The following is a 24,700-nucleotide window of genomic DNA, read 5'->3' on the forward strand; positions in this document are numbered from 1 at the left end:
AAGTGCTCATACTATCTAATGAAAGGTGACAACTACAGCATCGAGGCAGAAAATGTACCTTGCTCCGGAGCTATATCTCAGGTAAGGCTCTCTATTTCTTATCTGTTTTACATTAAGATAATGGCTTCTTCTTCTTTCTTGGCCTTTCTTTATCGATTGTTCAACATCCGTTACACTGTGTGAGTGGCTCCACCGTAAAATGCTTTTGGTAAAACAAGAGGGGGGTTGAGGGGGAGTTGAAAAAAAAAAAATTCCGTGGTTCCTTTTCACGTTTTTTTTTTTACGATCTCCCGAACAAAGTTCGGTTCCATTCTCTGCTTATTTTTTGCAGTTATGGACCCTGCATTTTCGTTTTAAAGGGCGTGTGAAATGGAGCGAAAGAAAAGTATGCCGCACATGATTGAACAAGAGCGAATCGAAATAGCTCTACTTTTTTTTTTTTCCTTCGTATATGTTACGATTTCACCAAGCGTGTATAGAAGAGGAAGTGGGAGGATGAATAGGTACATAAAACGACACAAAACAGGGACGATAGACATAATTTCGTAATTAAAAATGGAAATAGTTCTTTTTTTTTTTTTCGATTTTCCGTTTACTTTTCCTCTTTCGTACAACATTTATTGCGACGTTAGTAGCTAATCGAGTATTTGCCCTTGGTAATATTATCATCAAGGCTTCCTTTGCTTAAAATATATCGAAATTTTGTACACTATCAACATAGGTTGTGGGTGGGGAAGGTTGAAAAAAAAATAATTTTTATTTTTTCCTCTTTCTTAAATTGGTTAGTTGATCAATCAGCTAATTGCTTGTTAGAGGTCTGTGTGAAGTGTTAGGGCGCTCTTATTAAACAGGCGTTGTAGCACGGATGCTCTTCGAGTCACGGAGGTTTGGTTGATGGTTGTGGCTGACATGGCGGCAGCCATTCCGGCGTGGGTGTGTCTCCTCCTTCCGCTGCTCGTTCCGTTCGACTGCTTCGAGCTGTGTTTCTTGTGCAAGTAGCCACTGGTGATGAGTCTCCAACGAATCGATTGCACGCCAATGTGACTGGACGGTGACCACGAAGCCGAGCGGTTGGATGTGCCGCTGGTAGAGACGGACGAGCAAATCTGAATGGGCGCTACTGGGTATGCTAGTAGCAGTACTTTCACTACTTGTGCTGCTACTGGCCCGTTTGGGTAGCGAAGAGCCGGATGTAAACGACGAGGAAGAATAGCCGTCAACGTCTCCGCTGCTGGAATTGTCGTCCGGCTGGTAAACGAGTTTACTGTCGATGAATGCTGAACTGAAGCTCCGCAGAGCTTCGATGGGGAAATCCGGAAGCATTAATTCTAGGTGAGGTCGTTGTCCGAAAACTGTAACACTATCCGGCGTTGCAATCAGAATTAAGGTTGATCCTCGAGCTGAACTAGGCCGGAATACTCCTCCGCCGGCCGTGTTGACTTGCCGAGGGCTCCAGATGGTGGCTGATTTATTCGCTCCATCTGACTGTCGTTTATTTCCAGTTTGACGTTGGTTGGATCCGGATGATTTGAGACTCAAATAGCGTTTGATTGCGTTTAGAAAGCGATGAGCGTGCTGGGTGTTAGTCGTCCGGTTGCATTTGTCCGTCGACGGTTGATCTCTAATTTCGCATTCGCCGTGTTCCGTGTTCAAGTCGGACATGCTGACGCTTTGGATGGCCTCGACGCCGGCCACTCGGCCCAGGGAACAGCCGCCGATGAAATGGACATCTTGGATGCTTTGGCATTTAGCCATTGACACTCTTTTGGGTAGTGTCTCTACTTTGCGGTCCGTGTCGCGAGTCGTGAACAGGATAGATCGTCGTCTGTTCTGCTTACTGCGGGCAGATCCCTCCTGCGTTGCGTAGCGGATGACGTCGTCCACCAGACCGAAGAAGGTCAACTCCTGCACGCAGGAAAATGAGAAGGGAAAATAAAAAAAGTACCAAAAGATGTTTTTTTTTCTTCTTCTTTAGTTTGAAAATAAAATAGGGGGAATCACGATTGTCCGGAAATTCATAGAAACAATAGCCAAAAAACCGATCCCCACCAACCTGTGCCGTTTTTGGGGGAATTATCACGCACGGCTGGTCGTTTGTTTTTCCAAGATTTCATGACCGTCATCAACCGACCTCGTACCGCGGAACTGGCAGGGATACTCATCGCCGTGTGCATTGAAGCTGCTAGCGGTTTCGAGCCAATCTTTTAGACTTTGCTCTTAGCATTTCGTTTCTTTTTACGGTTTTTTATTTCGGTTGGTTTTCCCTTTAATTTTGCCAGCGTTTTTCCTGAAACGTAACTGACGTTTGCTTCTTCTTAAATGTTCGAAATCGATTTTCTTGATATAAAACTTGGATTTTTACGGCTTTTCTTTTATCTGGCGATGGAGATCGTCCAACTATTTAATTTTTTCATCATGGGAACTTTAGAAAACGATCCACAAAAAAAAAATGCAGCTTTCTTCTTGGTATCGTTTCCCTAAAAGTAGCCCACAACATCGACAACGTAATATTCGCATCTAGTGCTGGTGGTACAATCGGGCTTCGCTAACAGCCAGTACTTAGAAATTCCAGTGCTTTTCACTGTAACAATTTTTAGCTCAAGTCTATTTCGGTTCGTTGTATCTACACCTATTTTAGCTTCTTTATTTAGATGTTGAAGATCGCCGACGTTATCCAGACCACCGGCCAATTTCTCGTCAGATGTTTTTCTTTTTGATTGGCTTATTTTTAAATGTCGAAACTCTTTTTTTAAGTTAAACAAAAAAACAGAAAAAAAACAGCGAGATGAGTCAAACACTCGGGCTCCATGTGTCTCGAGTCAATTGGTTTGTTGGCGTCGTAAGCAAAAGCTTTGATTACCATTTTTCACGTACTAAAATTGTTACTGTCGTTGTACCTTTAACCAGTAATTTTTGCGGACAGGGCTCTTTTTCGAATTCAAAAATATATTTCTCTGCATGTTTCAGCCAGGTGTGAGAGTAGTTTGTCCTCGAAAACAAATGAGTGAAAGACAAATGGATGCGTGTTTATCCGAACCCATCAAGTGATTATTTTTGTTTAGCCGCACGTGCGTGTGTGTGCACGGTCGAAAAACTTTCGTCCTTGTTGTCCTCCCCCTTTTTTCTGTTTTGCTATCATTTTATTCTATTTAAATGGGGGTTCTCCCATTTTTGGCTTTTAAAAATATTCTAGTCTCGAAAGTGTCCTAATTTGCATGCAAAGCCAAAGTAAACAAAGTTTCACGTTCGTTTTTCATGCAAAACTGGACACGACTTCTCTCCACGTTTCCGTGTTTGAACAACGTTTCGTTTTCGGTAAAATTGATTTTGACGTTGCCGAGTTAACTTAACCAACGTTCGTGTTTCAGTTTTCCTGTTCGCGCAGAAAGGACGTCAAACAGGACAAAAGTAAAACCGCCCTTGTTGTTTTCCAGTTTTTCTTTCTCTTTCGTTAGACTCTGTCGTGCACGAATGGCAAAACTCGTCGATGTATTCCAATGCACGTTCTTATTAGTCGACATTCTCATTGGATGAAAATGACTTTCACTGTCCATTTGTGTATACCAGCTCCGGAAAAAAAAGGCTGCAAGGCTCTGCTAGTGGCCTCCGTTTGTTTGTTTTCACTGTACGACCGGTTGAGGTGAAGAAAAGCGAGAAACGAAGAAGCGAAGGGAGGGCGCATAAGTAAATGACACACGCGTATTTGGTGATGGATGACGCAAGTCTTGGCCAATATTGTTTTTCCATTTTTAAAATCTAAAAAAAGAATTTTTTCCCCCCGAGAAAAACGTTGCAGACGTAGTGCGAAATGAGAAAGACTTGGTCGAAATTAAGAAATATACAGTCGGTCCTCCCCCCAAAAAAAGTTACATGCAAGTTGAAAGAGGCCGTGTGTGTGTTTTGAGGGTTGTTCTTCATTACCGACAGAAAAACAACCAAAATAACGACGGGCTAAAAAAAAAAAGTGGGTCAAACTCGTTATGAAATTTTTACTGGGGGCCGGTCGCCATTGTTTAAACGGGAGTGCATTCGTGTCGTTTAAAACAACGATATTGTTTCTGAAAAAAAAAAAAACAGAGCAGCAGGCGCATAGGAAAATGGTATACTTGCCTTGAGCAGTACATCGACTCGATGGAAGCCTTCGTGAAGCGGATAGATCAGATCACCCGTACTCAAGTAGTGCAAAATGTAGGCGAAAGAATGGCCGTCCCGTCCTTTAGTGTCCGTCGATGGACACCATCTCATTCCGTGATTGTTTCGCGTTCCTATTTATTTATTTATTTATTTTTTTAGAAACGAAACGAAATTAGAAATGCAATGAAATTAGCAAAGTGAAAAGCATTTCTTAAAATGCGAAGATAAACTGTGAATGGAGTCATTATGCATGCGTTTCGAAGAGTTCACGCTGGGGATCGTTAAAAAGAAAGGAGAGCAGTGGCCGATGTTGCGCAAGTAAAACCGTAACAAATCAGACCGCCATCTAAAGCCAACATTTTTTCTGCGCGATAGTTTTCTACTTTTATTTATTCCCTCTTTTTAAATCTCTTTTGACGCCTTAAAAATCGAAGGGAAAGTCCTCTTCGGTACAACACCAACTGGCTCCTCCCGATCAAAACCCGTTGTTTTTTTCTTTTTCACGACTTTTGTTTATATGCATCGAACATTTGAGATGGGATCCTTGCCTTTCGTTTTACAGTTATCAAAACACTTGCTGTGGCTCCTCGCATAAGCGAATGTATTCATACGGTTGCGGTTTATGGAAATATGGCGAAGCGCTCGAATGATTTGCGTTTCCATTTCATTTTCTCGTTAATATTTTTTTCCCCCTTCTTTCAGTACCATCTTTTCGCTTCTTTGTGTATGTTTTAATTTGAAATTCTTTCTTGCGGCTGATTTCCGTATCCGTCGCAGATGAAGAAAAATTTTTTTTAAAGATGTTCCAGTCGCTCTGCCCGGACGCACTAGTTCCCATCGGGTCTCGCACGCTAGTAACACTACACGGGGCTTTTTGATGGGTTCTGAACTCTCAATTCATTGTTCTGACGTTTTAGTTTGCGGGACGAAAGAATGGCAGGCGGCCTTGTTTCAAGGAGAGGAAGTTCTCGGGAAAAGTACAAAGAAAAAATTAGAAAGAAAAAACCTCAACACCTTTGACCTGTTGCGTCTTTTTCCATCCGCCTATTTTCCACTTTTCTATGTGCACACCCTTCCCACCGTTTCTGGTTGTTTTACACCAAGGTTTTCCTCTTTGGCGCAAGGATATCGGACCGATGGATTGCGTCTTTCGTTCACAGAATTCCAATACGAATTTGGAAGTCCCTTCCTTGCTACTAAATTCTTTTTATTGTCTCGAAAGGCCGTTCTGTTTACAGTGCGAGGGAGTGTCGGGCAGGCCAACATCCGCTTGTGATGGGTTTAATTCAGCTTGTATGCGACTACACAAAGTCCGGTACGTGTTGAAGGACGCGTACGTCACGCTTTCTTTGAGGCAACACGAACGCGGGACTTAAAAAAAAAAATCGACCCTTCATATCCGACTTTAAAGGGAAAAAAAAAATAAAACAATAAAACGAGCTGTTCCAAAAAAAAAAAAGAGCACACACCGTGTCATAAGTAGCCAACTCCACAGTTTTTAAACGTCTTTCTTTTAAACACCACTGCGAGTGTGCCTTACCTTTGCTGAAGTTTTTAACCAGCGCAGCCAATGGTGAACCGGCCGGACAGCGGCTCAGAATTTCACTTTTCACCGTGTGATGAACGATGGATGACCCATCACCGATGCTGATTGTGTTTTGACGAGCACTTTCTCCGAATGCCATGGCGCCTCGCGCAGACATACACGTTCTTAATGCGACCCAGCACTCTTAATTGAATTGAATTTGATAGTAGCACTTGATCCGAGAGTGTAGCCTCCCTTTAAAAAAAAGCCGTTCAGTTTTTAAAAAGGGCACCTGAAGTTGCACGGTAGACGCGTGCAAGGTCGTTCGCCAAATGGCAAATAAAAATGGTAATCAAAATTTGCTGCGGCTTCGTGTAGCGGCAGAGGAGAGAAAACCACGTCTGCCGGCTGCCGAGGTCCGGATAGAACTGAGCTCAACCAGTGCCGTGAGTCGTGTCCTTGTGTACATTTCGTGCAGCTAAAGGCTTCGCCAGGTGTAAACACACACACACACGCATGTAATTATTTTTCTTTATTTTTAGAGGGAATTTTTCTTTTCTTGCCAATTTAAATTGCGATTGTTTTCCTATTGATTTTTATTTGAAAGAATTTTGTTTCTGCTTCATCAGAGATCGACTGATCGACGGGAGTGTCGTTTTCTGATTTATCATTTTCATTCGTGCTTCGCGGGGTGGATGACGGCTAAATCGAACGGTTTCGTGTCGTCCACCTACGTTGACTATCCGATTGTTTTTACACGATCACATATATATATTCGTGCGTTTAATCGGAAAGGGACCCATTCTCATCGTTAACTCGTTTCACAGTCCAGTAAGCTAATCGTCGTTTTATTCTTCATTCCACTTAATATTCTCATTTCCCATCATTGAGGAAAAGCGGCTCGAATTTGTTTGTTTGTTTTTTGTTTTTTTTTGAAATTTAATGTCAGGGAAATGTTCAATCTTTCTTTGTTTTCCATTTTGAAATTGGCTCTTTTTCCAAAAACAAAAGATTGACAAAGTAATCGCCGTTTTTTTTTTTTGTCGCTTGTTTGCCCTTTTTTTTATTTATTTATTATTACGTCCTTTATTCCCATCCGTTGGAGCCATTTTGAAGAAAAAAAGCAACTACGGTAGCTAGTGAAAGTCTTCCAGTTTTTTTACTTGCCATTCAGTTTGGGCCATACACGCGAAAGGCGTGACTGTTCAAACCTTAACGAACTATTGTTTTATTGAGCGGATGCATCAGGTTAGACACTGTTTGATCGCTTCGTTTTCCATTGAACGTGATGAAATATTCAAGAGTTCCGACCAAAATTGGCATGCCCGTTAGCTTAACATTATTGTTAGCAACAAGAAAATCTATCGGGAAACGCCCTCTAGGCCGATACTATATTTATTGGTTTCTCTTTGATAAGTTCCTTTCTCTGCGTCGCCATACACGTCATCTACGACTCCCGAGATTACACATCACAACCCGCGCGCTGGCGTTGCACACAGTTCGTGAAGAAGATGGAATATCCATCTGCTGAATTTATTTTTTCACACACGCATACACGCGACCCGAAAAATCGGGAACGACTACAAGGCCTTCCCGCCCTTATATCCCTGATTTGACCTACTTGGCGGTTGACGCGTGCGCCCATCGCATCGCCGAATTGTAAGCGTTCAACCCCTCTAAAAAAAAAAAATGTTTCAGTTCAAAAAGAAGAAGAAAAATAACAGAGAAAGAAACGGAATGATGATGCCCAACCTTTATCTTTAGCGTAGCGGGTGGGAATTTGCATGTAATTTATGTGATTCCATGTATCTCTCCAGTTGGCTCGTCACGTCAGGAGAAATTGTTGTCCGTCTACGCCCTTCTTCGTCTTTTTCTGGTCGTGCGGTACCGATTTTCTCGGTTCGACGACAATGAGGAAGACACTGACTTGTCTTCCACGGACCGCTGTGGTAGAGCAGACGTTTACAGCGATCGTGAGAGAACAACAGCCGTATAGCTCACGTTTGAAGAGTGCTAATTAGACGACACTAACTCACGGAGGGTATACCTGCATATAAAACAAGAAAAGGGGGGGAAAATACAAAGCCAGATTTTTTTCTGACAGTTTCCTGCAGTTTTATTGGTTGGGTTTCTTGCCCCCCTTTAGCGCTGTACATTGGGTTATTATCATCTTAAGACTTATTAACTTGGCTATGAATTTTTTTTGTTTTTTCCCGTTCGTAAATCATTTTCCTCGAGTCCTTAACGTGATGTGTTACTTGTTTTCTTTGATTCCTTATCAGCTTTTACGATTGTCTTACCAAAAGCGGCCTATTTAACAAGTCTTTGTAATTCGACATGGCCTGGAATTGTTCACGTAAATGTCAGAATCTTAACTTTTTTATCGACGCGGAGCAGATGCGTTAAAGCCAAGGAAAACATGAATGCCTAATAATCTGGGCGTTATTTCGTTCCTGCAATTCTAACGATTTTGAAAGCTCATGAAATTCTTTTGACGAACGTATGGGCATAAGAGAACGAGGTTCTTTTTGTTTTACTGGCGGAATGGCTACGACAAAGTGACTTAGACACGCAATGCAAATGCCCGACACTGGGCAGGTTTTTTTTTTCTTCATTTCTCTATGGGTCACGACAGGCCGACAACTTCTTACGCTACACAACTAACGATCAGTGAGTAATCTCGTTAGACTCGCTCATCAACGGGGCGCCGTGAGCGTCGTTGTTGGAGGGGACGAAACAACCGAAAAGCAGAGAGAAAATGAAAGGGAAAGAAACTGTCGGGTCGTGTGAATCGAGAAAATTTCCAGTCCTCGCCCCCCTTTTTTTTTTATTTGATTGCTACTTTCCGATTCTCTTTTTTTTAATTTTTTTTTGCTAGTCAATTTGTCATTTTCCGTTTCCTTCTTTGCTTTCTGTATGTCGTAGTTTACGTGAAAAGAGAGTGTGAAGGAGAGAAAGAGGTTTTACTTGTATGTTTACCTCAATGCTTTTCTCCCTCCTCCACTAATTATTGTCTTTCATTACCGATTGAGAAATGTCCTTATACGGAGCTATGGGTGGTCTTGTAGTACGGTGGAAAACTGCCCTCAACTTGTCGGCATCGAGTGATTTTGCAGGTGAAAGGCTACAATCATTTTTCTCAGTCGCAATTCTTACGCAACGTTTTCTCTTATCGTCGCCAGAATTTTCTTTTTAAATTCTTTCTATGAACGACGTGGTTGGAGATTCCTAAAATATTTCTTGCTAACGAAATGTCGATTAATTGTTTATGTCAAATGAGTGTCTACTACATGAGTTAACTAGGAATTTGAATGGTCCACCATAAAAGAGAGGAAAAATAAAAGGGAAATGAGGATGAAGAAAAAACGAGTTTTTGTTCCGGTGAGCTCAAGCGTGCAGACGAATTTGGCTTCTAATTGCGGAAGAGAAGAGAGAAAAAGCCAGAAAAATGTGACACCTGTCGTGCTGGACGATTTTTTTTTAGGTCTGTCGCGTACGAATTGGATGAGTGTTTGAAGCAATTATTGCTAAATATTCATCCTTGCATTGTGAATGAATTCTTTACGAGAACCTTGAAGAATGAGGTCAACCGTGCTTAGAATTTATGTATGACCTATCAAAGAGAATCAAGTTCTCGTCAAGCTGTAACCACATCCTCCTTCATTTTTCGTAGGCCCTTCATTTTGTTGTTTTTTAAGACATTCCCTTTCACGTACGTTGTACTTTTCTTGTTCTGGTTAACGCCGTCGGACTGCCGATTTTTTCAAGTGGCTGTTCTGTTGCCTCAATTTGATAAAGCGAAAACACTAAAAATTCTGTTTGTTTTCAGGCCATGAATTATCCTGTCAAGAGCCTCTCTTCTGTCCCGTCGTGCACGAAAACGGTGACCATAAGAACGGATGGTGGAGACGTCATCAAACTGAAGCAGGATCGAGAGGTTACTGTCAACGGTGAAGAGGTCGTTTTGCAGCCATCCGTTTGGATTGATGGCGTCATCATCCGACACGCCTCGTCCACTTTTCTGGCTGGTATTTGCCTTTTGATTTTGTCAGCAATTCAATTTACAAACGCATATTTCTTTCGCTTTTCCTTACCTAGTGGAACTGCCGAACGGATTGGAAATCTGGTGGGATGGTTTGAGCAGGTTAGTTAAAGTGCATTTATTATTATTGTTTTTTTAAAAGAGATTTTTTTCGACTAACTTTCCTTTTCCAATTAAAAACAAAATTGTCGAACAACAGAGTCTACATTGATGCACCGCCTACTTTCTTTGGCACAACAAAGGCAAGCTATTCTTCTCCGACAAAATATGAAACAATAAATTTCCATCTTTTTACGAGACGGGCTTGACTGATGGGCTCCTGCTTGTTTCTAAAACGTTGAAATACTTACGAGAGAAAATGGTTTTTCATTTTTTTAATACAGGGTTTATGCGGAACATTTAATGAGAACCAGCGAGACGATATGACGACGCCAGAAGGCGACGTCGAACAATCGGTGGCGGCCTTCGCAAACTCGTGGAAAACGAAAGAAGTGTGCCAGGACGCGTCGGTCGATCTGGAGCCGACGCATCCGTGCGAACTCAACGGGCACGTAAAGGCACAAACAGAGCGACAATGTGCCAAAATCAAGGATGCCATTTTCGAACGTACAATACGATTCCTATTATTATAGATGTATAGATTTTTTGGAGCGTGGTATATTACTCGCATTGTCTCGGATCGTTAAAAAAACAAAAAAACATATTCGATTATTTCTGCTTTTTTATCTTTTCAGCTTGTCACCAGGTGGTCGATCCGGAACCTTATTATCGCGATTGCTTGTACGATGTGTGTGCGTGCCAGGTGAAATTAGGAGAATGCCTCTGCCCGATGATTGCTTCTTACGCTAAAGAGTGTTCTCAGAAGGGGGTTCTCGTCGACTGGATCCCCGAAGTGCGAGAATGCGGTATGTTAATTCTTCCCCCTGATTAGGTCATACGATAATAAAGTAATCTAATCATTATTCATCCATCATTCCGTAATAATCATGCAGACAGAAAAGAAAAGCTTTTTAATGTTAAGAGGAGACATCAATTCTCGTCTGGTTGATTATCGCGATGATAACTCTTGGAAGTAAAGAAGAAGAAAAAATGCTAATTTTTCGTGTTTGCGTCTCATCGTAGGCGTACATTGCAGAGGTGGGCAAACGTATCAGGTGTGCGCCAACAGTTGCGCGCGGACGTGCTACGATATCGCAGTCTACCCTAAATGCCGCCGTAAGTGCGTCGAAGGATGTAACTGCCCCGAAGGCCAGGCTCTGGACGCGTTTGGTCAATGCGTTCCCATCCACGAATGTCCGTGCATCCATAAAGGAATAGAATATCAACCCGGTCATAAAGAACTCAGACCAGGAGCTCGTTCACCAGATCTATGGTACACGTCACGATTTTTTCTTCTTTCTAACAATCTCCGTTTTTTTCTTTTTTCCCGTGTGTAATTCCTTTTCTCTTATTTATATCTGTCCAGTACTTGCATTTCGGCCCGCTGGCACTGTCAGACCGCTACGCCGGAAGAACGGGATCTCTTAGCTAATGTGACCTTAAAGACGCAGATGGAATGCCGAGCATCGCATAACGAGGAATACACCCCATGTGAACCGGAACACCAACTTACGTGCAAGGTTTTACATATATAGGCTTAAAAGCGGTTTATATTCCATTTGTTTGGCTATTTAAGATGGTTTCCTTTTAATGTAATTGCCTTTTTTTTCCTTTTTTTTTTTGTTCTTGGTACCTTTCCCTGTCGACAGACTATGAACGAGCAGGTTTCAATGAAAAAGCCGGTTGAATGTCGGCCCGGCTGTCAGTGCAAAAAAGGATATGGTATGGAGAACTATTAGACCTAGTAGACCATCTGTGTTTGCTCTTTCCCCGTCCATTTTCACTGATGCTCGATGAGAAATCTTGTCAGCTTCTTTTTCATTACGTGATTTGCGTTTTCCTTTTTCCGTTGTTGTTCTCGATTAGTTTTCGACCCGACCAGCAAAACCTGTATCAAACCGAGTGAATGTCCATGTCATCACGCCGGACGCAGCTACGGTGAAAATAACCTGATCACCCAGGATTGCAACACTTGGTTTGTCGCCAATTAAAAAATTGTTTATAGGAATATGGTGCCGGCTAGAGAGTCGAAATCTTGATGATTTTTGCGCTTGACTCGGTCGCGAGAAACACTTTGAATTCACGCTCGATGCGATTTCTATTTGCAGTACTTGTCATTCGGGCAAATGGGAATGCACCAAAAATCGATGCCCGGGGATATGCTCCAACTGGGGCGAGTCACACTACAAGACATTCGATGGTATCAAATCATTTTGGCCTACTTTTACCTCTTTGCTTTCGATATCTCGTCGTTTGAAAGAAAAGTTTGTCTCCAATGTGCTTATTTACTATTCAATACCCAGGCAAACAGTACGATTTCCATGGCAATTGCGATTACATGATGGCCAAAGGAGCCGCAACTGAACCTCACGAGAAATTCCACGTCACCGTTCAGGTACGTAAAAATAGCGGATCCTTCATCTGCGATTTAAAGATTAACAAGTTTTTTGCTTCAACTTTTTGAAAACAACTCGCAGATTTTTTTTTATTAATTTTCTCTTTTTTTTTTGTTGTTGTTGGATGCGTAGAGCGTTCCTTGCGGGAGCAGCGGAGTTGCGTGTTCAAAATCCGTCACGCTACGTCTTGGCTCAGCCGATGCCGGCGAAGAAAGTATCACGTTGACCCGCCACAAGAAAATACCCATAGGGAAATTTTCTGAACGGTAGTTTATTTGTTTTTTCTTCTTCTTCTTGTTTAACACAGAAAAAAAAACGGCCCTCTCTTTTTCCGCTTTACTCATTGTCTCATCTATTTCGTTTTATCCGAAAATCTTTTAATTTTGCGAGAGATCAATGGAGCGGGACCCTGTCGTGATGATTTCTCTCGTTTAATTTTTCGGTGTTAATTGCCTTGGTTATTAAACAACTTGTTTATTCCTTTTCGTTATAATTTTTTTTTTTTTAGGATTCTTGTACGCGAAGCTGGTCTTTTTATATTCATCGAAGTTGCTGATTTGGGTCTCGTCCTGCAATGGGATCACGGCACTCGCATTTACTTGCGGTTGGACCCCAAGTGGAAAGGTCGAGTAAGTAAATTGTTTTTCTTATTTTCTTTAACGGTCGTTTGTTGTAAGATTCTTTTTGTTTCGCCCTTGTTTTTTTTTTTGTTTTTATCTTTTTCTTGTTTAATGCGTTTCTTTTGCCTGCCGTTTTGGTCGACCAATTACGGACTTTCATCGGCTCTGTTTTTTTGGTTTTTTGTTTTTTTCAAAATAGGTTCGCGGCTTGTGCGGCAATTTCAACGACAATGCTCTTGATGATTTCCAGTCACCCTCCGGTGGCATAACGGAAATTGATGCTCGCGTTTTCGGTGACTCTTGGCGCTTGCAGAAATACTGCCCTGAAACGCCGAGTGATTACATTGTAAGAAATGAGAAAAAGAAAATGGCTAATTATTTAGCTAATAATTTATGATTTCGAAATGTTTCACTTTTTTGTTTTTTCTCTCTCTCTTCTTCTCTACTTGAAGGATACCTGCACTCTTCATCCACATCGCAAAGTCTGGGCGGTGATGAAATGCAGTTTGTTAAAGTCAGCCATCTTTGAAAAGTGTCACGCCGAGGTGCCTGTTGAATACTACGTCGAAAAGTAAATTACTAACTTTCACCTCCTTCATCTGCCATTTTAGTTAGTACGGCACGAATGTAAAATTTGTTTCCTGGGGGTTTCCCATCTAACTGAACAAATGTTTTTGAAAGAAAACGGGAAAGACCTGATTTGTGCGTGTTTCTTTTTGCGTTTTAGATGCGTGCTGGATTCATGCGGATGCGATATGGGTGGCGATTGCGAATGCTTGTGCACGTCTTTCGCCGCGTACGCTCACGAGTGTAACGCGCATGGTATCGCCATTAAGTGGCGATCGCAAGAGCTTTGTCGTAAGATATTTTCTAAACATGTTTACAATTCATTTGCTACAGGGTTTTGATTAATAATTAATTTGTTGTTTGAAATCCAGCTCTTCAGTGCAATGAGGAATGCGCATCCTACACTCCTTGTATGAGTTCATGCCCGGTAGTCACTTGCGATAACCCACTTGGCTCATCTTCGCTTTGTGCGGCCGATTCCTGTGTCGAAGGTAGGGAACTATTATTTGCAAGTTAAAATCCCATTTACATTTTTTATTTTCGGTATTTAATTTTTTTAGGATGTCAGCCAAGAGATTGCCCTAAAGGGCAAATTCACCGATCGGCCAACGAGCTATCTTGCATGCCGATATCCGATTGCGCTTCGGCACTTTGTATGGTGATCGACGGTGTAATGTATGCCGAGGGCGACGTAATTGAACGAGACGCTTGCCACGCCTGGTAAAACGCAGACAGGTCACGTTTAAACATTTTAATAAATTGTTTTTTTATTTGTGCATTTTTTCTTGTTGCAAATAGCTATTGTTCCAAAGGGAAAAGAGTTTGTCAAGGCCAACCTTGTTATGTTCCAACTACAACAGTTCCACCCGTGACCCGAACTCCTGTTCCAGTATCTAACACGACGGTTCCTGAAATGGGAATTTCTGCTTGCCGGACGGGTTGGAGTGAATGGATCAACACACACCATCCCAAAGATGGTGGAAGTAGAAACGATGTCGAACCTATCCCTGATAGACTCAATCCGGTACGTGTGTTGATGAGTTCCCAACAAATCCGAATGGCACTAATGTTATTTGTGTATGGGCAAAAAAGGGTTTGGCCAATGCGCCCGTTTGTCATGCTGACCAAATGGTGGATATTGAATGTCGAGCTGTTCAATCCAAAATCTCTCACAAGAAAACGGGGGATAACGTCGATTGCAATCTCAAATTCGGACTGGAATGCACCCCAGGCGGCATCAAAGGCCGCAGTCTTTGCTACGATTACGAGATCCGCATCCTTTGCGATTGCAGTAAGCTAATTATTCGAATTATCCGTTGGAATTTATGTAAATTTTTTCTATAATTAGGTGAAATGGAAACGCGAAAACCAGTTTACGTTGATCCGACTACAATAGCTACCTCCAAACCAACTCCAACCCCAACCAAGCCATTCTCTACTACGCGGAAGGCAGCAACTACACCGGTTGCCACAAAGAAACCCATAGTTCAAGATCGTTGCGATCCAGCTCGACCGAATAGCCCACATCCTACCAGTTGTCACTTGTTTTATCAATGTGTAGAAAGACGGGGTGGTGTTGAACAGATTGAAAAAACATGCCAACCTCCCACGATGTACAATCCAGATACGATGGTTTGCGACTGGCCGGAAGCTGTTATGCGCCTTCGTCCGGAATGTGGATTTACTGCTACTACTACAACCAAGAAACCTGATACAACTGGAGCTTGCGTCGATGGCTGGACTGATTGGTTCAGCGTCTCCTCACCTGCCGACGGCACTGGAGATTTTGAGGTGTACGAGAGAATTGTTCTCCAACATCCCATCTGCCCGAAGTCGCACATACGCGATATCGAGTGCAAATACATGGCCAGAGAAGCTGGATCAAAGAAGAAGTCTGGTCAGGCCAGGAGTTTGGCTGACTATCGAACGTCACCCGACAAGAGTGTCCAGTGTACCGTTGCAGACGGACTCATTTGCTACAATAGCGATCAAGAGTCAGGACTTTGTCAGGATTACAAGGTCCGTTTCCTGTGCCATTGCGAAGAAGAAGACGTTCATGTTGTCACAACACCTGATACTCCAACTACTGTGGAAGAAACTGTTGATGCTATCACAACACCTGATACCCCAACTACGGTGGAAGGAACTGTTGTCACGACCACCGAACATCCAACTACCGAATACTATCACGAATGTCCAGAGGGTTACTCCTGGAATGACTGTGCTTATTCTTGCAATCAGGTAATTATTCTCTTTCATCAAAATACATTCAAGTTTATTTATTTTCAATTACTTGGCTATTTAGCTTTGCTTAGCTTACGGTTATGAGCTGAGAAAACGTGGCTACTGCAAAACATCAGAGGGCTGCGCTCCAGGTTGCATCGAAGACGACGAAGATGTCCAGCAAACATCTCGCAGTCGTGGTTGTTCCCGTGGCAATATGTGGCGTGACGCTCGTACCTGTGTACCAGCTCGTGATTGCACTTGTCGCACGCCGTTCGGCAAAATCATCCCGCCAGGAGGAGTTGAAGAATCAGAAGGCGCTTGCGAAGTATGTCAATGCCTGGACAATGAATACATCTGTGATAACTCACGATGCAATTACGCCTGGTCGACGCCCGCCGTTGATGTCAGCAAGAATCTCACAGTCGTGACGACGCCAAAACCACGACCTCCCGGACCGACGAAGACACCTACGTCTTGCTCTGCCTGGTCTGACTGGATCAACGAGTATCAGAAACCTGCCTGGGGAGACTACGAATCAAAAACTCCGGAACAGTTGAATCAAATGGGATTCTGTTTACACGGCAAAATTGCAGACATTGAATGTCGTGACGTCAAGAATAATGAACTGTGGACGGAAAGTCGGGACAAAGATTTGGTCTGCTCATTGAAGAAGGGCTTTTCTTGCATGCCAGCTCGTCAGGGCAAAGGTCGGCGTTGCCAGGATTACAAGATCCGCTATTTTTGCGATTGTTCTGGCGGCGATCAGGAAATTGACAGCACAACTACGCCAGCACCAACCACTAGCATAATGATCTGGACCACTACCAGGATTCGACCACGAACAGATGTTTGTCTCGATGAAGACCTGATGCCTATGCTTGCCGATCAACGAGCTGTACCCGATTCAGCTTTTATTGCCACAACCTCAAAAAGTGGTGCCTTTGGCCCGTCTAGTGCTAGGTTCCCAGATCCAGCCAGATCGAAAAAGCTTCCTAATGATGGCAAGAAAGGTGTAAGCTGGGTAGCCGGTAAACGTGACATGTTCCAGCATATCCAAGTCGACCTCGGTGCTCCCAGTTGGATTTATGGATTCGAAGTTAGTGGTAATCCCGCTGTCAACGAATACGTCACTAGTCTATTTGTTCTCTACAGCGAAGACAATCAACGTTTCAGCTATGTCCCTAACAGAAAAGGTAAAACTTATTTTTCTCCGTGTTTAGATCTCGTGAAATCAAAGGTTTTTGTTTTGTTTTTTAAAACAGGAAGACCCAAGTTATTCCGAGGACCACTGGAACATGACGGCCGTAAAAAGAATATGTTCGATGGACCCATCGAAGCTCGTTACATCCGTCTCGAGCCGCAAACTTGGAAGCATGCCATCGCTTTGCGATTCGATCTCTTTGGATGCAACACCACTAGTGATTACGTTCACCTAGCTACGACACCGACGCCGTTGGAAGACGTGTGCAACGACCAGATGGGATTCGAGAACGGCGTGATTGATGATCAACAAATCACGTTGTCATCAGTAAACGGCTCGTTCAGTCATCCTCGCTTAGGTAGCGAATCTGCTTGGATGCCAGCCATCAGTTCTCGTAAAGAGCATATCACAATTGACTTCCTGGAACCTCGTAACCTCTCTGGCATAGTAACGCAAGGTCATGCTGATGGTCACGCTTGGGTCGAATCATACGCAGGTATTTGTTTATCCTTTCCGTGTTTTATAATTCAATCGTGAGTGGATTGTGTTTAACAACCTTTTTTTTTTTTTTTTTGGTTGTTTTTTTTCTTCTTCTCTCTCCAAGTTCGTTATTCCAGTGACGGGGAGACCTGGTTCACTGTCCTCAATGACGACAGCACTCAGCGTGTGTTCGATGCCAACGTGGACGGCAACACGCCTACGACAAACATGTTTGAACGTCTCATTCATGCGCGGTTCTTGCAAATTGTCCCGTGGTCATGGCACGAGAATATCGCTCTACGTATGGATATCCTGGGCTGTTACCATCCCGTCACCGTGACTATCCCGCCTACAGTTCCTCCCACAACGACTACGACGACTCCACTGCCGAAATTCTGTCATCCTTGTCCCAACATTCCAGAAGATCACTTGAATGTTGAGCATTGCGCTTGCCCACTTTCGCAGAAATGGAACGGTACAGGCTGCGTTCACGCATCGCAGTGCCCTTGTTTCGACGGTCACACCAAGTACCCCGTAGGCGCAATCTACCAGGCTCACGACAGCTGTTCTCAATGTGTTTGTCGATTGGGCGGAGTCAGCGATTGCCGGAAGCCAACGTGTCCGCCGTGCGAATCTGGATTGTTGAGCCATCTTTCCGAGCACCCGAAGTGCCAGTGCTCGTGCAAGCCTTGTGATGCTGGAACTCGTTTATGCCAATCGAGCAATGTTTGCTTGACCGAGTCACTTTGGTGCAACGGTATTTTATTATGATTAATTTTTTATTTCTGATTGACGTCAATGAACTGAATAACATTCCGTTGTCGCATCATTACCTTTTTTTTTGTGGATTACGATACTGACAGGTGTGGAAGACTGCCCGGATGATGAACGGCACTGTGTCACGACGAGTAAGATATATTTCTCAATTTTTTGTGTTAATTATTAATGGGAATTTCATTACTATTATTTTGATTAATAGCTCCAGGACCGGTCGAGTGTGTTTTGGCGTTTTGTGCCGAAGGTTACATCGAAAAGGAGACCGGATTGTTCTCGAACGATGGATGCCCAATCTATAATTGTGCACCACCTCCTTCCAGACCTACGGGAACTCCGTGCCCAGAACCTTCGTGCCCGGCCGGATTTATTCTCGAACTGCAAACTGAAGACTATGACTTACAACAATTAGGTCAGTCTCATCAAGATTATGATCATCTTTCTCAAAACGGACAACAACATATGGATTACGACCAACTTTCACAACAATCAAACGCTGATCATTTGGGACAACTCAGCCAATCAACTGATGATCAGCAGTCTCAAAATCAGCAGGTAAATATTGAAAATAAGTTTGTCGTCAACGAATATTTATTGGAATTGTTATGAATTGCTGAAACAGAGCTGCCCACCGTACAAATGCGTACCTGAGCCTACAAAATTTCCCCCTGTACCTGTGACGCTTCCACCTTATATCGAGAGGGATGACCGTTGCTCCATGACTGGCAAGATGTTCAAAACCTTTGACGGAACAGAATACTCTTACGATATTTGTCACCACGTATTGATGCGTGACATGGCCAATGATCTGTGGTCCGTCTCGAGTAAGTTGTTGATATTTTGGTAAGAGTACATCGTTTAAATTTTTTTTTTTTCTTGTTTCCAGTCCACGAAAATTGTCCGGCAAATAAAACTGGATGCTCTCGTTCGCTGCGCATTGATCATAACAACGACATCATCGAACTTCTGCCCGGCCTACGTGTAGGATACAAAGGTTTCGAGTACTCGATTCTCCAGGTCAATTACATTTAATACCGCCGTTTTTGCTGGTCACTTAATATAACGTTTTTAAAACAAAGGCGGAACAAATTGCATCCATGTCACCTGATTTCAGCATTCACCGAGTTGGAGATTCAATCTTATTCCGCTCGGAAGTCTACAATTTCTGGATCGTTTGGGACGTCCATTCCAACTTCAAGGCTGGGGTAACTCCATTGATCACGCAATCAACCGAGCATCTTTTTTTGATTAAACGAATATCTTTGTTTGCTAATCATAGGTGACATCCAAATTACTGAACCAAATTGACGGTCTCTGCGGCTATTACAATCTTAAACCATACGATGACCAACAAACTCCGGAAGGTAAATTAGCAAAATCTACCAATGAATTTGGTGACTCGTGGTCGATTGAAAATGGTGAATGCGCTCCTACCAAATGCTCTGTTACTTCCCAAACTGCTGCCTGGGATAAATGTGCCTTCTTGAGGTTTGAATTATCAGAGATAGCTCTCTCACTTTCCTTAACAATTCAATATCGTTTTGCTGTAGGCAAGAACCTTTCACCCAATGCCACGGGGCCGACGAAGCAGCCTTGGATAAAGCCATTTTCCGCTGTGTGGATATCATGTGCGATTGTATGGGCGCCATCAAGGACTCGGCTGTATCCGCGACCGAAGCTGCTGATTCCTGTGCATGTCAGACAATGAGCGTAATGGCCGTCGAATGCCATGATGACCATGCAACAGTTGATTTGACTGGCTGGCGTTCCAAATACGACTGTTCAGTCGATTGTGGCACGGACGGCTCGGTCTACAAGGAATGCAACAAACAGACTTGCGAACGCAGCTGTCAAAACAACAAAAACCCACACCCCTGCCCGCCTATGCCTGATTTATGCTATCCAGGATGTGTCTGTCCAGACGGTTTGGTTCGTCATGGCGATGGCAAATGTGTTAAACCGAGCGAATGTCGTGACTGCGTTTGCGACGGCTTTGGGGACCCCCATTACATTTCTTTTGACCGAAATAATTTCACGTTTGGTGGCAACTGCTCCTACGTGGCTGCCCGAGATAAGCTTTCAAAATTAGAATCGAAAATTGATCACGATTTCCAGGTTTGATATTTCATTTGGTTGTTTAGCTCAACTAAAACTTGACGAGATTCGTTTTTCGTCTTTTAGGTTTTGGTAACTAATTCGGAATGTAATGAAGATGGAAAGACATCGTGTACAGAGGCAGTGACAATCCTGTACCAAGATCACGGTAAAATTTTTTAGAAATAGCACTTCAAATTCTTTCTTAATTGATGACATTGCCTTCTCGTTCAGTCATTAACGTTCGTAACTCTGAGGTGACACATTCGGTTATGGCTACGATGGATGGTGTTCCCATCGAGACATTCCCGGTCCATTTGCCGTGGGTTAGAATTGAAAAGTTGCCAGGAGAGCAAGTCTCTGTCTTGCTAATGGCGATTCAGGTGAAAACCGTACTCAGGATTTCTATTAGCTGTTTTCCATAAACCATTTTTGCCCTGGATAGGTTGAAGTATCTTACTACATGTACAGTAAAGGCTTCAAAGTTCGACTTCCATCCCAGCTCTATCTGAATAAAACTGAAGGTCTTTGTGGCAACTGTAATTCGGAGCTTGGCGATGACACGATGAACAATCAGGCCGGTCTAGGTTGGCTTGTCAAGAAACTACTTAGAGAACCTCCAACTGGTGAAGAGGATCTTTGCCAGATTGCTCCGCAGCCGGAATGCACTCCACTCAGTCCAGAGAATGATCCATGTCTCAAACTTCTGGATAGTGATCTTTTCAAAGTATAGCTACCACAGATCTTTTTTTTCTATTCTAATTCCATGAATGTTGTAATTTTTTTCCGTCTCAAATTATAGATGTGCAATGCCGTAGTTGACCCATTGCCCTACATCGCTGCCTGCCAATACGATACGTGCAAGAGCAGCGATCCACTAGCAGCAGCTTGCCCTTCATTCGAGTCCTACGCTCGTGAATGCTCTCGTTACCAAGTGTGTTTGTCTTGGCGCTCGCCTCAACTCTGCCCGATCGAATGCCCGTCTGGTATGGAGTATCAACAATGCGGTTCAGGCTGCCAATCCATTTGCGAGGAGGACCAAGAATCTTCGACATGTCCCATGAGCGTTAATGATGGCTGCTACTGTCCAGAAGGCCGGGCTTTCAATCACGCTCTTGGACGTTGCGTTCCTCAAGATCACTGCAAACCTTGTGACACCGAAGGCCATTACAAAGGTTCAGGATAAAAAAATAAGACAAATTACAGATTTGAAATTTTAGTGTTAACGTTTTCCTTGTTAAAAAGGTGATCACTGGAAACCGGATGCCTGCACGACTTGCTCTTGCGATGCTGACGGACATGTTCAATGCGTCAAGAGAAGTTGTGCATTGGAGGAATGTCCACCTGACCATCAGAGAACGATAATCCAGCCAGGGGAGAACGAATGTTGCCCTACTGTCAAATGCATCCAGGAAGAAAATTTAGTTACCAAAAAGCCTTGTCCTGAAGTTCCTGTACCGAGGTGTGGACAGAACCAAGTTCTACGCTTCCGGGATATTGATGGCTGTCCACGCCAGGTGTGTGAATGTATTCCATTCGACGAATGCCCTCCTCTGGATACACCTGCGGCAAATCCTTTGGTTGGAGTCAGTTACGTAGTTAATACCACGGGCTGCTGTCAGCATCTGGATCGAATCTGCTCATTGGACGAATGTCCACCGAAACCTGATTGTCCGACTTTCTATGAAGTTGAAGTTAAGTCCAACTGGGAAGAACTTTGCTGTCCGGAGTACAACTGTGTACCACCAAAAGATTTCTGCATTTACGAACATACATACGGTCAACAGAATGTTGAAATCCTCACTTCAACAACGACGACAACGACAACAACAACAACAACAACGACAACACCTCAACCTAAAGGAAAACCTAGGTTGCGAGAAAAAGGCGGAGTCAAAGGCAAAAAGCGAAGCGTACAATTCACGGTTGGCTCTATCATTGAGCGGTACGCAGTCAATGCCACTTGGAGAGACGGACCATGTCTTGAATGTACGTCTGTTTACTGAATTTCATTATTTAATATTCAACTAATTTGTTTTTCTTTTGGTGTCATAGGTATCTGCGTTACTGAGCCAAACAGCCCGATTGCACGCACTAGTTGCACAGTGACCACTTGTCCCGAACCTGTCGACGACGATTACGCCATTAAAACGGAAGCAGTGTCAGATAGCTGTTGTCCGCGTACCGTCCGTACAGCTTGCCGGCAAGGATCCGATATTTACAAAGTAATTAATGTGACAGTCGTGACTTGGCTGTGGTAGAGCCTACCAATTACGACAAATTATGGAGAAAATAGTTGTAAATGAATTCAAAATTCTTAGGTTGGAGAAACATGGCCATCACCCAATGGAGACCCATGTCATATGTACATCTGTTTAGAAATGTCAGACGGTACGATTGTTAAGCAACTCCAGATTGAGTCATGCCCCACCTGTCCTGCCGTAAGCTTAATTACCAGTTCAGTCATTTGCTATCGACAATTTTTATCTTTTGTTTGTTTGTTTTTATTGAAGGGATGGGAGTACCAGGTGTCGAATTCGTCTGTTTGCTGTGGAACTTGTCAGCAAGTCGCTTGCGTCGATTCAGATGGTGTCCAACATCCGATTGGTTCAACGTGGAAGTCGGATTTGTGCACCCGCGTCACCTGTGTATCGAGAGACAATGGGGTAATCTATTTTAATAAAATCCAACTAAAAATGAAAAAAATTTTGCCCACGTAATTTGTAGTTGCAAATGGAAAGCTTACGAGAAAACTGCGATAAACCCACGGATAATGATAGACTACTGTACAAGTATGAAACAGTTCAACCTCTGGATCAGTGCTGTCCCATACATCGCAGAGTATCTTGCTTGCACGATGGCAAAGAATACCAGGTGAGAATATTAAGTCGCGTTACCGTCACCTCATCTTAATTTGTCTTTCATAATCCGGAAATAGGTTAACGAAACTTGGTCGACAAACGATCAGTGCGTGACTATAATTTGCGCCCAACAAGCTGACGGCCAAGTTGCTCGTCAAGAGGTTATACTCTCGTGTCCTCCGCCATCAGACTGCCTCGAGGTAGCATTAAAGAAACTTGATTTTCAAAAAATGAATTCAATAAATAACACTGCCTCGTGAATTAAGGGTTACGAGCATGAACTTCCAGGCCCATTGGAATGCTGTGGTAAGTGTGTGCAAGTCGCTTGCGTCTTGAACGGAACTCTGCATCCTATTGGATCAACTTGGAATCCGGATCCTTGCACGTTCTATTCATGCGTCGGCACCAGAGGTCACGTAAGTCTTTATACGAACTGATATCCTCTTTTAAGACTTAACTTCGTCATAGTCGAGTTAGTTGCTAACCTTGATTCGTTAACGATCGAAAGGGTCACGTGACTGAGGCGCAAGTGATGTGCGCTCCTCTTTTCGATTGTCCCGAGAAAAATCGTGTAAAAAAACCGGACGAATGCTGTGCTACTTGCAACGCCACCGAATCTCAAAGTACGTTAGACGAAACCCAGTAACATTTCTTCTTTAATTTAACTTTCATCTCGCTTCTTGAATTCTGAAAAAAAAAAAAAAAAAAAACGCAGAGAACTGCTTACCGGAAGAAATATCACTTGAGAAAACGGTTGGTTACATCATCCATGATTCCGTGATGCACGGCAAGTGTGTCAACACTGAACCGGTTCATGGTCTAACAGAATGTGTAGGTCATTGCCAATCTAAAACGATTCACGAGCCCAGTAAGGATAACTTTATCTAGCCTTTATCACATAGAGCCAACCAGTTTATTTGCTTTGGTCTACCGTGATATAGATTCAATTGATCCAATCAGCAAGTGCGAATGTTGTCAGCCTGAAGAAACTAAAGAGTTGAAGACTACATTAACCTGCTCCGACGGCAAGACTTGGGTTCAAGTTGTTCGTGTGCCAACTTCATGTACTTGTAACCCGGCCTGCACAGGATTGCTGCTCGACGACCAACAGCAAGCAACGGTCAATCGGCCTATCGTTCAAGCTGAAAACTTGGTGCTTGTCGATCAGCAAGCAGAAAATGTGTCCCAGACGCAGAATGAAGACGAACAGCAAAATTTGCAATCACTCACGCAACTAGTTCAGAACCAACTACAGGAAAAAGACGAGGATGAATTGCAAATTTTGCAACAACGACGTCAAGGACGTGGTGACGCAATTGCACGGAGCGCCGGTGGTGGCCAAAAATGAGGCGTGACCAATGTTGTTAACAAACGGATGAAGTTGTAAAATGCCTCCGTATTTTTATTTTCTCTCTTTCGCTTTTATGGCTTAATGGGATGCATAGCATATTCGTACGGAATGTCGAAGTATTACTTCGTCCACTTTTGCTTTCTCTACCACTTTTGCAGTCGTTCCGTAATTTTATAAAACGGACAAGAATCGCACTAATTCAATTGACATGTCCACATTATGTTTCACATCACTGCTATTATAACATTTGAATAAATCAAGACTTGTGATTTTATTCAGTGACGATTTTGTACTACAGACTATGGTCGCCCTCATTTAATTGTTATCAGC

At 43.2% G+C, this 24,700-nt stretch overlaps 2 protein-coding genes across 2 annotated transcripts in view; one reads left to right on the forward strand and one right to left on the reverse strand.

Annotated features, from left to right (window-relative positions):
• LOC116925261 (hemocytin) overlaps nt 1-24,644 on the forward strand; it is a 29,449-nt gene extending 4,805 nt beyond the window's left edge. Inside the window, 46 exon segments of the mRNA XM_032931933.2 lie at nt 1-81; nt 9,489-9,687; nt 9,758-9,803; nt 9,901-9,943; nt 10,085-10,307; nt 10,436-10,606; nt 10,824-11,073; nt 11,167-11,320; nt 11,450-11,522; nt 11,667-11,775; nt 11,909-12,000; nt 12,104-12,195; nt 12,329-12,462; nt 12,705-12,825; nt 13,016-13,162; nt 13,269-13,387; nt 13,544-13,674; nt 13,755-13,874; nt 13,944-14,103; nt 14,182-14,407; nt 14,476-14,674; nt 14,732-15,624; nt 15,689-16,802; nt 16,872-17,306; nt 17,415-18,047; nt 18,154-18,198; nt 18,270-18,619; nt 18,687-18,888; nt 18,951-19,081; nt 19,144-19,269; nt 19,344-19,552; nt 19,615-20,179; nt 20,246-20,327; nt 20,393-20,541; nt 20,604-20,885; nt 20,961-21,333; nt 21,404-22,147; nt 22,214-22,383; nt 22,480-22,599; nt 22,672-22,824; nt 22,886-23,032; nt 23,097-23,219; nt 23,286-23,435; nt 23,528-23,642; nt 23,735-23,887; nt 23,961-24,644. Of these exon segments, the coding sequence (XP_032787824.2) occupies nt 1-81; nt 9,489-9,687; nt 9,758-9,803; nt 9,901-9,943; nt 10,085-10,307; nt 10,436-10,606; nt 10,824-11,073; nt 11,167-11,320; nt 11,450-11,522; nt 11,667-11,775; nt 11,909-12,000; nt 12,104-12,195; nt 12,329-12,462; nt 12,705-12,825; nt 13,016-13,162; nt 13,269-13,387; nt 13,544-13,674; nt 13,755-13,874; nt 13,944-14,103; nt 14,182-14,407; nt 14,476-14,674; nt 14,732-15,624; nt 15,689-16,802; nt 16,872-17,306; nt 17,415-18,047; nt 18,154-18,198; nt 18,270-18,619; nt 18,687-18,888; nt 18,951-19,081; nt 19,144-19,269; nt 19,344-19,552; nt 19,615-20,179; nt 20,246-20,327; nt 20,393-20,541; nt 20,604-20,885; nt 20,961-21,333; nt 21,404-22,147; nt 22,214-22,383; nt 22,480-22,599; nt 22,672-22,824; nt 22,886-23,032; nt 23,097-23,219; nt 23,286-23,435; nt 23,528-23,642; nt 23,735-23,887; nt 23,961-24,367 (10,761 nt within the window). The 3' untranslated portion in view covers nt 24,368-24,644.
• LOC116925276 lies at nt 455-6,099 on the reverse strand. Its single transcript, XM_032931958.2, is given in 4 exon segments — nt 455-995; nt 997-1,905; nt 4,111-4,265; nt 5,675-6,099. Coding segments are annotated over 4 exon segments (1,413 nt in total). The 5' UTR covers nt 5,838-6,099; the 3' UTR covers nt 455-809.
• Nucleotides 24,645-24,700: the final 56 nt, after the last annotated feature.

This window comes from Daphnia magna, linkage group LG6 (genome assembly GCF_020631705.1).
Source record: "Daphnia magna isolate NIES linkage group LG6, ASM2063170v1.1, whole genome shotgun sequence".
NCBI classification, from domain to species: domain Eukaryota; kingdom Metazoa; phylum Arthropoda; class Branchiopoda; order Diplostraca; family Daphniidae; genus Daphnia; species Daphnia magna.